This window comes from Mobula hypostoma, chromosome 29, assembly GCF_963921235.1.
Source record: "Mobula hypostoma chromosome 29, sMobHyp1.1, whole genome shotgun sequence".
Classification (NCBI taxonomy): Eukaryota; Metazoa; Chordata; class Chondrichthyes; order Myliobatiformes; family Myliobatidae; genus Mobula; species Mobula hypostoma.
This window is the reverse complement of record NC_086125.1, coordinates 24,185,810-24,198,513: the sequence shown is the minus strand read 5'-3', so window position 1 is coordinate 24,198,513 and position 12,704 is coordinate 24,185,810. Positions and strand designations below refer to the sequence as shown.

Sequence of the window (12,704 nt, the reverse complement as noted above, 5' to 3'; positions counted from 1 at the left end):
GTGTGTGTGTGAGGAGTGCAGTGTGTACAGGGTGTGTGTACATGGAGTGTGTATGGGGAGTGTACACGGGGTGTGTGTGTGAGGAGTGCAGTGTGTACAGGGTGTGTGTACGTGGAGTATGTATGGGGAGTGTACACGGGGTGTGTGTACATGGGGTGTGTATGGGGAGTGTGTACATGGAGTGTGTATGGGGAGTGCGTATGGGGTGTGTGTACATGGGGTGTGTATGGGGAGTGTGTACATGGAGTGTGTATGGGGAGTGCGTATGGGGTGTGTGTACATGGGGTGTGTATGGGGAGTGTGTACATGGAGTGTGTATGGGGAGTGTGTACATGGAGTGTGTATGGGGAGTGCATACGGGGTGTGTGTACATGGGGTGTGTATGGGGAGTGTGTACGGGGTGTGTGTACATGGGGTGTGTATGGGGAGTGTGTACATGGGGTGTGTATGGGGAGTGTGTACGGGGTGTGTGTACATGGGGTGTGGACGGGGTGTGTGTACATGGGGTGTGTATGGGGAGTGTGTACGGGGTGTGTGTACATGGGGTGTGTATGGGGAGTGTGTACGGGGTGTGTGTACATGGGGTGTGTATGGGAAGTGCATACGGGGTGTGTGTACATGGGGTGTGTATGGGGGGTGTGTACATGGGGTGTGTATGGGGAGTGTGTACATGGGGTGTGTACGGGGTGTGTGTACATGGGGTGTGTATGGGGAGTGTGTACGGGGTGTGTGTACATGGGGTGTGTATGGGGAGTGTGTACATGGGGTGTGTACGGGGTGTGTGTACATGGGGTGTGTATGGGGAGTGTGTACGGGGTGTGTGTACATGGGGTGTGTATGGGGAGTGTGTACGGGGTGTGTGTACATGGGGTGTGTATGGGGAGTGTGTACGGGGTGTGTGTACATGGGGTGTGTATGGGGAGTGTGTACATGGGGTGTGTACGGGGTGTGTGTACATGGGGTGTGTATGGGGAGTGTGTACGGGGTGTGTGTACATGGGGTGTGTATGGGGAGTGTGTACGGGGTGTGTGTACATGGGGTGTGTACGGGGTGTGTGTACATGGAGTGTGTATGGGGAGTGCGTATGGGGTGTGTGTACATGGGGTGTGTATGGGGAGTGTGTACGGGGTGTGTGTACATGGGGTGTGTATGGGGAGTGTGTACGGGGTGTGTGTACGGGGTGTGTATGGGGAGTGTGTACGGGGTGTGTGTACATGGCGTGTGTATGGGGAATGTGTACGGGGTGTGTGTACATGGGGTGTGTATGGGGAGTGTGTACGGGGTGTGTATGGGGAGTGTGTACGGGGTGTGTGTACATGGGGTGTGTATGGGGAGTGTGTACATGGGGTGTGTATGGGGAGTGTGTACGGGGTGTGTGTACGGGGTGTGTATGGGGAGTGTGTACGGGGTGTGTATGGGGAGTGTGTATGGGGAGTGTGTACATGGGGTGTGTATGGGGAGTGTGTACGGGGTGTGTGTACATGGGGTGTGTACGGGGTGTGTGTACATGGAGTGTGTATGGGGAGTGCGTATGGGGTGTGTGTACATGGGGTGTGTATGGGGAGTGTGTACGGGGTGTGTGTACATGGGGTGTGTATGGGGAGTGTGTACGGGGTGTGTGTACGGGGTGTGTATGGGGAGTGTGTACGGGGTGTGTGTACATGGCGTGTGTATGGGGAATGTGTACGGGGTGTGTGTACATGGGGTGTGTATGGGGAGTGTGTACGGGGTGTGTATGGGGAGTGTGTACGGGGTGTGTGTACATGGGGTGTGTATGGGGAGTGTGTACATGGGGTGTGTATGGGGAGTGTGTACGGGGTGTGTGTACATGGGGTGTGTATGGGGAGTGTGTACGGGGTGTGTGTACGGGGTGTGGATGGGGAGTGTGTACGGGGAGTGTGTACATGGGGTGTGTATGGGGAGTGTGTACGGGGTGTGTGTACATGGGGTGTGTATGGGGAGTGTGTACGGGGTGTGTGTACGGGGTGTGTATGGGGAGTGTGTACGGGGTGTGTGTACATGGGGTGTGTATGGGGAGTGTGTACATGGGGTGTGTATGGGGAGTGTGTACGGGTTGTGTGTACATGGGGTGTGTATGGGGAGTGTGTACGGGGTGTGTGTACGGGGTGTGTATGGGGAGTGTGTACGGGGTGTGTGTACATGGGGTGTGTATGGGGAGTGTGTACGGGGTGTGTGTACATGGGGTGTGTATGGGGAGTGTGTACATGGGGTGTGTATGGGGAGTGTGTACGGGGTGTGTGTACGGGGTGTGTATGGGGAGTGTGTACGGGGTGTGTGTACATGGGGTGTGTATGGGGAGTGTGTATGGGGAGTGTGTACATGGGGTGTGTATGGGGAGTGTGTACGGGGAGTGTGTACATGGGGTGTGTATGGGGAGTGTGTACGGGGTGTGTGTACATGGGGTGTGTATGGGGAGTGTGTATGGGGAGTGTGTACATGGGGTGTGTATGGGGAGTGTGTACGGGGTGTGTGTACGGGGTGTGTGTACATGGGGTGTGTATGGGGAGTGTGTACGGGGTGTGTGTACGGGGTGTGTATGGGGAGTGTGTACGGGGTGTGTGTACATGGGGTGTGTATGGGGAGTGTGTACGGGGAGTGTGTACGGGGTGTGTGTACATGGGGTGTGTATGGAGAGTGTGTACGGGGTGTGTGTACATGGGGTGTGTATGGGGAGTGTGTACATGGGGTGTGTATGGGGAGTGTGTACGGGGTGTGTGTACATGGGGTGTGTATGGGGAGTGTGTATGGGGAGTGTGTACATGGGGTGTGTATGGGGAGTGTGTACGGGGTGTGTGTACGGGGTGTGTGTACATGGGGTGTGTATGGGGAGTGTGTACGGGGAGTGTGTACGGGGTGTGTGTACATGGGGTGTGTATGGAGAGTGTGTACGGGGTGTGTGTACATGGGGTGTGTATGGGGAGTGTGTACATGGGGTGTGTACGGGGAGTGTGTACATGGGGTGTGTGTACATGGGGTGTGTATGGAGAGTGTGTACGGGGTGTGTGTACATGGGGTGTGTATGGGGAGTGTGTACATGGGGTGTGTATGGGGAGTGTGTACGGGGTGTGTGTACATGGGGTGTGTATGGGGAGTGTGTACGGGGTGTGTGTACATGGGGTGTGTATGGGGAGTGTGTACATGGGGTGTGTATGGGGAGTGTGTACGGGGTGTGTGTACATGGGGTGTGTATGGGGAGTGTGTACGGGGTGTGTGTACATGGGGTGTGTATGGGGAGTGTGTACGGGGTGTGTGTACATGGGGTGTGTATGGGGAGTGTGTATGGGGAGTGTGTACGGGGTGTGTGTACGGGGTGTGTATGGGGTGTGTGTACGGGGTGTGTGTACATGGGGTGTGTATGGGGAGTGTGTACGGGGTGTGTGTACATGGGGTGTGTATGGGGAGTGTGTACGGGGTGTGTGTACGGGGTGTGGATGGGGAGTGTGTACGGGGAGTGTGTACATGGGGTGTGTATGGGGAGTGTGTACGGGGTGTGTGTACATGGGGTGTGTATGGGGAGTGTGTACGGGGTGTGTGTACATGGGGTGTGTATGGGGAGTGTGTACATGGGGTGTGTATGGGGAGTGTGTACGGGGTGTGTGTACATGGGGTGTGTATGGGGAGTGTGTACGGGGTGTGTGTACATGGGGTGTGTACGGGGTGTGTGTACATGGGGTGTGTACGGGGTGTGTGTACAGGGGGTGTGTACGGGGAGTGTGTACATGGGGTGTGTATGGGGAGTGTGTACGGGGTGTGTGTACATGGGGTGTGTAGGGGCGGGGTGTGTGTACATGGGGTGTGTATGGGGAGTGTGTACATGGGGTGTGTACGGGGAGTGTGTACGGGGTGTGTGTACGGGGTGTGTATGGGGAGTGTGTACGGGGTGTGTGTACATGGGGTGTGTATGGGGAGTGTGTACGGGGTGTGTGTACATGGGGTGTGTATGGGGAGTGTGTACGGGGTGTGTGTACATGGGGTGTGTATGGGGAGTGTGTACGGGGTGTGTGTACATGGGGTGTGTACGGGGTGTGTGTACATGGGGTGTGTATGGGGAGTGTGTACGGGGTGTGTGTACATGGGGTGTGTATGGGGAGTGTGTACGGGGTGTGTGTGTACATGGGGTGTGTATGTACGGGGTGTGTGTACATGGGGTGTGTATGGGGAGTGTGTACGGGGTGTGTGTACGGGGTGTGTGTACATGGGGTGTGTATGGGGAGTGTGTACGGGGTGTGTGTACATGGGGTGTGTATGGGGAGTGTGTACGGGGTGTGTGTACGGGGTGTGTGTACATGGGGTGTGTATGGGGAGTGTGTACATGGGGTGTGTATGGGGAGTGTGTACGGGGTGTGTGTACATGGGGTGTGTATGGGGAGTGTGTATGGGGAGTGTGTACATGGGGTGTGTATGGGGAGTGTGTACGGGGTGTGTGTACGGGGTGTGTGTACATGGGGTGTGTATGGGGAGTGTGTATGGGGAGTGTGTATGGGGAGTGTGTACATGGGGTGTGTATGGGGAGTGTGTACGGGGTGTGTTGTACGGGGTGTGTGTACATGGGGTGTGTATGGGGAGTGTGTACGGGGTGTGTGTACATGGGGTGTGTATGGGGAGTGTGTACGGGGTGTGTGTACATGGGGTGTGTACGGGGTGTGTGTACATGGGGTGTGTATGGGGAGTGTGTACGGGGTGTGTGTACATGGGGTGTGTATGGGGAGTGTGTACATGGGGTGTGTATGGGGAGTGTGTACGGGGTGTGTGTACATGGGGTGTGTATGGGGAGTGTGTACGGGGTGTGTGTACGGGGTGTGTGTACATGGGGTGTGTATGGGGAGTGTGTACATGGGGTGTGTATGGGGAGTGTGTACGGGGTGTGTGTACATGGGGTGTGTATGGGGAGTGTGTATGGGGAGTGTGTACATGGGGTGTGTATGGGGAGTGTGTACGGGGTGTGTGTACGGGGTGTGTGTACATGGGGTGTGTATGGGGAGTGTGTACGGGGAGTGTGTACGGGGTGTGTGTACATGCGGTGTGTATGGAGAGTGTGTACGGGGTGTGTGTACATGGGGTGTGTATGGGGAGTGTGTACATGGGGTGTGTACGGGGTGTGTGTACATGGGGTGTGTATGGGGAGTGTGTACGGGGTGTGTATGGGGAGTGTGTATGGGGAGTGTGTACATGGGGTGTGTATGGGGAGTGTGTACGGGGTGTGTGTACGGGGTGTGTATGGGGAGTGTGTACGGGGTGTGTGTACATGGGGTGTGTATGGGGAGTGTGTAGGGGGTGTGTGTACATGGGGTGTGTATGGGGAGTGTGTACATGGGGTGTGTATGGGGAGTGTGTACGGGGTGTGTGTACATGGGGTGTGTATGGGGAGTGTGTACGGGGTGTGTGTACGGGGTGTGTATGGGAAGTGTGTACGGGGTGTGTGTACATGGGGTGTGTATGGGGAGTGTGTACGGGGTGTGTGTACATGGGGTGTGCATGGGGAGTGTGTACATGGGGTGTGTATGGGGAGTGTGTACGGGGTGTGTGTACATGGGGTGTGTATGGGGAGTGTGTACGGGGTGTGTGTACATGGGGTGTGTATGGGGAGTGTGTACGGGGTGTGTGTACGGGGTGTGTATGGGGTGTGTGTACGGGGTGTGTGTACGGGGTGTGTATGGGGAGTGTGTACGGGGTGTGTGTACATGGGGTGTGTATGGGGAGTGTGTATGGGGAGTGTGTACATGGGGTGTGTATGGGGAGTGTGTACGGGGAGTGTGTACATGGGGTGTGTATGGGGAGTGTGTACGGGGTGTGTGTACATGGGGTGTGTATGGGGAGTGTGTATGGGGAGTGTGTACATGGGGTGTGTATGGGGAGTGTGTACGGGGTGTGTGTACGGGGTGTGTATGGGGAGTGTGTACGGGGTGTGTGTACATGGGGTGTGTATGGGGAGTGTGTACGGGGAGTGTGTACGGGGTGTGTGTACATGGGGTGTGTATGGAGAGTGTGTACGGGGTGTGTGTACATGGGGTGTGTATGGGGAGTCTGTACATGGGGTGTGTATGGGGAGTGTGTACGGGGTGTGTGTACATGGGGTGTGTATGGGGAGTGTGTATGGGGAGTGTGTACATGGGGTGTGTATGGGGTGTGTGTATGGGGTGTGTGTACGGGGTGTGTGTACATGGGGTGTGTATGGGGAGTGTGTACGGGGAGTGTGTACGGGGTGTGTGTACATGCGGTGTGTATGGAGAGTGTGTACGGGGTGTGTGTACATGGGGTGTGTATGGGGAGTGTGTACATGGGGTGTGTACGGGGTGTGTGTACATGGGGTGTGTATGGAGAGTGTGTACGGGGTGTGTGTACATGGGGTGTGTATGGGGAGTGTGTACATGGGGTGTGTATGGGGAGTGTGTACGGGGTGTGTGTACATGGGGTGTGTATGGGGAGTGTGTACATGGGGTGTGTATGGGGAGTGTGTACGGGGTGTGTGTACGGGGTGTGTATGGGGAGTGTGTACGGGGTGTGTGTACGGGGTGTGTATGGGGAGTGTGTACGGGGAGTGTGTACATGGGGTGTGTATGGGGAGTGTGTATGGGGAGTGTGTACGGGGTGTGTGTACGGGGTGTGTATGGGGTGTGTGTACGGGGTGTGTGTACATGGGGTGTGTATGGGGAGTGTGTACGGGGTGTGTGTACATGGGGTGTGTATGGGGAGTGTGTACGGGGTGTGTGTACGGGGTGTGGATGTGGAGTGTGTACGGGGAGTGTTTTCATGGGGTGTGTATGGGGAGTGTGTACGGGGTGTGTGTACATGGGGTGTGTATGGGGAGTGTGTACGGGGTGTGTGTACATGGGGTGTGTATGGGGAGTGTGTACGGGGTGTGTGTACATGGGGTGTGTATGGGGAGTGTGTACGGGGTGTGTGTACATGGGGTGTGTATGGGGAGTGTGTACGGGGTGTGTGTACATGGGGTGTGTATGGGGTGTGTGTACGGGGTGTGTGTACATGGGGTGTGTATGGGGAGTGTGTACGGGGTGTGTGTACATGGGGTGTGTATGGGGAGTGTGTACGGGGTGTGTGTACATGGGGTGTGTATGGGGAGTGTGTACGGGGTGTGTGTACGGGGTGTGTATGGGGAGTGTGTGTACAGGAAGTGTCAGGTTTGATGCCTCATGTGGCTGACCTTCCTCCCATGACCTTTCTCTGGAGACTGTCTCCCCCAGCTCCCACTGTTCCCTTGACTGGAGCCCGTGCAGGTGCCCCACGGCGGAGAGCCTGGAAGGACACTCACAGAGGCTGACGGAAGCACTGGATAAGGATGCTGCCGTGCTGAGGCAAGTTCCGCTTCTCGGGCGTCTGATCTGACACATGCCGTGAGTGAGTTAGGGGGAATGGGTTGTTGTTACTCACCACAACTCGACCTTCTTTGATGGACTTCTCTCTCCTTCATAGTTCATTTTTCCAATGGTCTATTCATGGGCAAATCCCGCAGACAATGAGGGAATGGAGAAGTCAGATGGGAGATCAGACACCATTTACAGCATTACTGCCATCACCCATAAGCTGAGTTGTCCCACAATTCACGTCACTGACACACTCCAGCAGGATGTAGATAATCCTACATCCGATTGTTTTGAAATCCCGTTTAGGGATGGCGTGGCAGCATTGTCATTAGTGCAAATGCTTTACAATGCCAGGATCACAAATCGGGATTTAATTCCCACCGCTGCCTGTAAGGAATTGCACGTTCTCCCTTGGACCGCATGCGTTTCCTCCAGTTTCCTCCCATGTTCCAAAGATGCATGGTTGGAGTTGGTACGTTGTGGGCATGCTGTGTTGGCCCTGGAAGTGTGGCAACACTTGTGAGCTGCCCCACTCAATCCCTGCACACGGTTTGACTCAAATGCCATATTTCTCTGATGTTTCAATGTAGTTGTAACAAATAAAGTTTATCTTTATCTCACCAGAGAATGTTTGTCACACTCCTTTCCCACTCATCAGATCTCCCTTTAAACTTACCTGGTACTCTGAGGATGCTTATTATGCAACCGTTCAACACCTTAAAAACACAAATTTAAAATGTGTTGGGTATTAATAGGGAATCACATCCAACCATTTGGAGAAACTGCCGGCCCGATCTAACCCGAGTTTGTCAGATTATTGGAGTCTAACTGTAATCAGATGAATCTGAGCTTTATCGGTCACGTGTTCACGGAAACGTGGAGTGAAATGTGTCAAATCACATCAGCGAGGATGGTGCTGGGCAGCCTGCAAGTGTCGCTGCACATCCACCGCCAACATAGCGTGCCCACGGCTCACTGACCCTAACTGTACGTCTTTGGAATGTGGGAGGAAACTGGAGCTACTGGAGAAAGCTCACGCGGTCATGGGAAGAATGTAAAAACACTGCACAGACTGCGGCGATCGCTAACCGCTACTTTGCAGGCATTAGACATGCATCTAGTGATGTCACTGTTTTCCACTTCTGCCCTTCCTGACTAACAATGCAGCAACTAAGGATGATAGCTGACCTCTCTCGGTCTAACTGGGGGGGCGGGGGGAACAATTGTGTGGTAGAGTGTTGCTCGCTTCTCTTGTTGTTTGAAAGGTCGCTGCTGACATCAGGAGACTCGATTGGGCAGCTTCCAGAACAGACTGTAGGATTCTCACTCGCTTCCAAAGATCCATAGACTAAGCTACAACTGACAGGCGCTATGTTTCCCAGCACTTCAAGTTCAAGTTTAATTGCCATTCACCATGCACTTATGTACAGATAAATGAAGCAGTGTTTCTCCAAGGCCAAGGTGCAAAGCACAGTATGTACAATCAAACCATAGCTACGACGGCACATGCAGTCACAAAAAATATTATTAGTACAAGTCGCTAAGTGGCATGGCCTGAAGATTAATGGGGCAAATGGGGTGCTTTCCTGGAGCCACATTTCCTCAAGAGCAAGTACGTAGCAGTTCCTCATCTCACTCCAGTTCAGCAGATGAAGGCAAGTCAGTTTGTCTCACGGTGGGTCGGCCATGGGCGAGCCAGCTTGTCTTCTAGTGAACGAACACAAAGTGTAGCAGCGACAGGAGGGGCATCCTCCAACCCAGCACGGATTCCAGCTGTACCTCTGTCCTTCCCACACCTCCTCCCGAGCCTTGTTCCCTGGGTGTCTGTAACAGGCCTATTCCCCACCAGGGTGCACAGCTTGGAAGCTTTCTTTATAACTCAAATCTGCCTACAAAATGTCTTTGACTCCGGGCCAGGCACTGGAGGTTAGGATCCCAATGTCTGCACGTCTGAGAGCCTGGAGGCCTAGAGTCAGCCTGTCCAGGGGCTGGAGATCTGTCTGTGTGTGTGAGAGGGAGTGGGTGGGTAAGGGGCTGCTTTCTGTTGTCCTGTTGTTGGTGCTGCTGCTTGTGTCATTTTATTTATTTAGTGATACACCACGAGTATCTGGCCCAGCAACTCTCGACAAACACGATTAACCCTAACCTAATCACAATGACCAAGTAACCTACCCAGCACATCTTTGAACTGTGGGAGGAAACCGGGGCACCTGTGGAACACCCACATATTCCACGGGGAGGGTGTGCTGACGCCTCACAGAGAGCGCCGGAACTGAACTCCAAACCCCAGAGGGCGCCGAGCTGTAACAGTGTCACGTCACACTAACCGCTACGCTACCGTAGTGGCTGTGTTCTGTTGCACATTGCGGACCTACTGCGTTGGCGCTGGAATGCGCAGTGATATTTGCGGGCAGCCGCCAGTACATCCTTAGGGTGTGTTGGTTGTTAACACATTTCCTGTGTGTTTCAACATACAGGTGATTCTGAATCCGATTCGCCCCTTTCCCCACTGCCTTGTATTTAATTCCCATCCCATGGCTGGCTCAGTGAAGACACCACTGGCAGAGATGCATTACTGCAGCTGGTGGGTAACTAATTCTCCACGTGAGATGGGTGAGGGGGTGTAGAGGTGGCTGCTGAAAGATCTACAGATGCCCTTCATCTCTTCCAGACCTCCTGACAGAGCAGGTTCAAGTTTTCCAAGTCTTCTCTCATTAAGGGACTTGAGGCCAATCGAATGTGGGTCTGGAGGGAGGGGGCCTTTCACTATGCCATGTTTTAGGAAATTTATAACCTGACCTCTCTCAGCAGGACGGCAAACTTGGATGAGGAAGAAGGGGTGACGTCGGAGATCTTAAAGGCAAGGATCAACGAGCTCACTCAAAGGTTACAGAGGAGAGAGACCTACAGGTGCCATGTGTGCATGGTAAGGAACAGGGTAACTGGTGGAAGCATTCTCTCCTGTCCCAAAAGTGCTGATCATGGATTATTACGTACGAGACAGGCTGGTGAAGAAGGCATTCATTTGTCAGGGCAATGATGCAAGAATTGGGAACATCAGGTATTCATAACATCAAGCTGTATTCCTGGGTTTCAGTATCCCAGGGCCAAACACAGTGATGCAATCACAAAGAAGGCATGTCAGCAGCTCCTCTTCATTAGGAGTTTGATGAGATTCGGTTGGTTACCGAAAACTGCCAATGTACCATGGAGAGCATTCTGACTGCTTGTATCGCTGCTCGGTATGGAGACGCCAGTGCACAGGAGCAGAAAATGCTGCTGAAGTTTTTAGACTCATCCAGCTCCATCAAGGCTACTAGCTTCCCCACCTTTGACAGTTTCAAAAGACAATGCGGCATCCATCAGTAAGGACCCTCACCACCCAGGACCCGCCCTCGTCTCATTGCTATCGTCGGGGCAACCTGAAGACACTCTCAACATTTTAGAAACTACTTCTTCCCATCTGCTATCAAACATAAAAGTCACAATGAAAAATAAATGAAGAGTACAAAAGAGGAAGAGGGAGGTGGTGTTCATGCGTTCATGGGCCATTCAGAAATCTGATAGCAGAGGGGGAGAAGCTATTCCTAAAATGTTTAATATGGATTTTCAAGCTTCTGTACCTATCCTCTGATGGTAGCGATGAGAAGAGAGCAAGTCCTGGGTGGTGGAGATCCTTAATGATGGATGCGACTTTTTGAGACGCCGCCTTTTGGAGGTGTCCTTGATGCCGGGGAGACTCGTGTCCATGATGGGGCAGGGTGAGTTTACAACTTTCTGCAACCTTTTCCTGTGCAGTGGCTCCTCTGTACCAGGCCGTGATCCATCATTCAACTGCTCACCATGCAGAAATTTGCTGGAGTCTTTTATGACATACCAAATCTCCTCAGATTCTTAATAAAATATAGCTGCTGGCATGCCCTCTTCATAATTGCAGTATTATATTGAGCCCAGGATAGATCCTCAGAGATTGAAGGCCACGTACCAACTTCTGAGCGAAGAAGTCCCTCCTCAGATTTCCATTAAATATTTCACTTTTCACCTTTAACCTATGACCTCTGGTTCTAGTTTCACTCAACCTGTTTGTATTTACCTTTGTCGCTATCTCTCTTAATTTTGTATCATCATCATCATGTGGCATGTCTTATGATGTGGGCGATCGTTGTCTTCCACCTGTGTTTATTCCTTTTTCTGTCTGTGATCGTGATTGTTCCTGGCAAACTTTTCTACGGAAGTGGCTTGCCATTGCCTTCTTCTGGGCATTGTCTTTAGAAAACGAGTGACCTAGCCATTATCAATACCCTTCAGAAATTGTCTGGCATCAGTGGTTGCTTAACCAGGACTTGTGATGTGCACTAGCTGCTCATACGACCATCCACCACCCACTCCCATGGCTTCACGTGACCTGGAACGGGGAGGCTAAGTTGGTGCTACACCTTGTCCAAGGGTGACCCGCAGGCTAGCAGAGGGAAGGAGTGCCTTACAGTTCCTTTGGCAGAGAAGTGTGTCCACCCACAACCCTTCTGATAGAGGTATACTTTTTTATACCTGTATCAAATCTCCCCTCATTCTCTGACACTCCAAAGAATAGTTGTAACCTATTAACCTTTCCCTATAACTCAGATCCTCAAGTCCCAGCAACATCCTCGTCAATTTTCTCTGTGCTCCTTCATCTTATTGATATCTTCCCTGTAGTTCAGCGTTTACACATAGAGTAACACAGGACGGAGGCAGTCTCTGTGTTCAGAGTGTCCCCTGAAAGGTGGGAGGTGTGTTCATGTTACATTGCAGGGGAGCTGAGCTCTAAATCTTCTGATTACAGCTTCACTGAAGTAGCAGGATTAGGGAAAAATTTATTACTAAATAATAATTTCAGCTGTTCCGCCCACTACATCCTTTGGCAATAATCTGATTATTTTAAAACCTTACTATGGGACAGACTTGCTCTTTCGAAATCGGCAAGCTGGAACAGAATATTCCAGATCTCAGAATGTAGTGGTTTCCGTTTTGCTCGCGGGTTGAACGAAGCCACTTTCGAGAAATACACAAGCAGCAGATAAAGTAATAAAACTTAAATCATTTTTTATTGCTCTTAGTCTTTTGTCCAATTACCCCTCACCCTGTGGTTTAGACACTTCAAAGGAGTACCTCCTGTCAAGAGAGTATGTTGGCAGACCAACTTAACTAACACACCATCTATGCTGTTGATGTCAGATAGTTGGAAGCTCTGTGTGAGACCAAGTTGTCACCCAGTCAGTTCCCAGTATCTCCCTGAGGTGAGCACTGATCCAGGAATATGTCCATACTGGATGGCAGTTAATAGAACTCCCAGTGAGTATTTTATTCCTTCCCCTGAGAAAA

At 52.5% G+C, this 12,704-nt stretch overlaps 1 protein-coding gene across 1 annotated transcript in view; it reads left to right on the top strand.

The window, feature by feature from the left end:
* The window catches only part of LOC134339295 (E3 ubiquitin-protein ligase Rnf220-like), a 64,873-nt gene that overhangs the window by 44,557 nt on the left and 7,612 nt on the right, over positions 1-12,704 (top strand). Inside the window, exons 11-12 of the mRNA XM_063035671.1 lie at positions 7,248-7,334; positions 10,155-10,269. Of these exons, the coding sequence (XP_062891741.1) occupies positions 7,248-7,334; positions 10,155-10,269 (202 nt within the window). The remainder of the gene's footprint in view (positions 1-7,247; positions 7,335-10,154; positions 10,270-12,704) is intronic.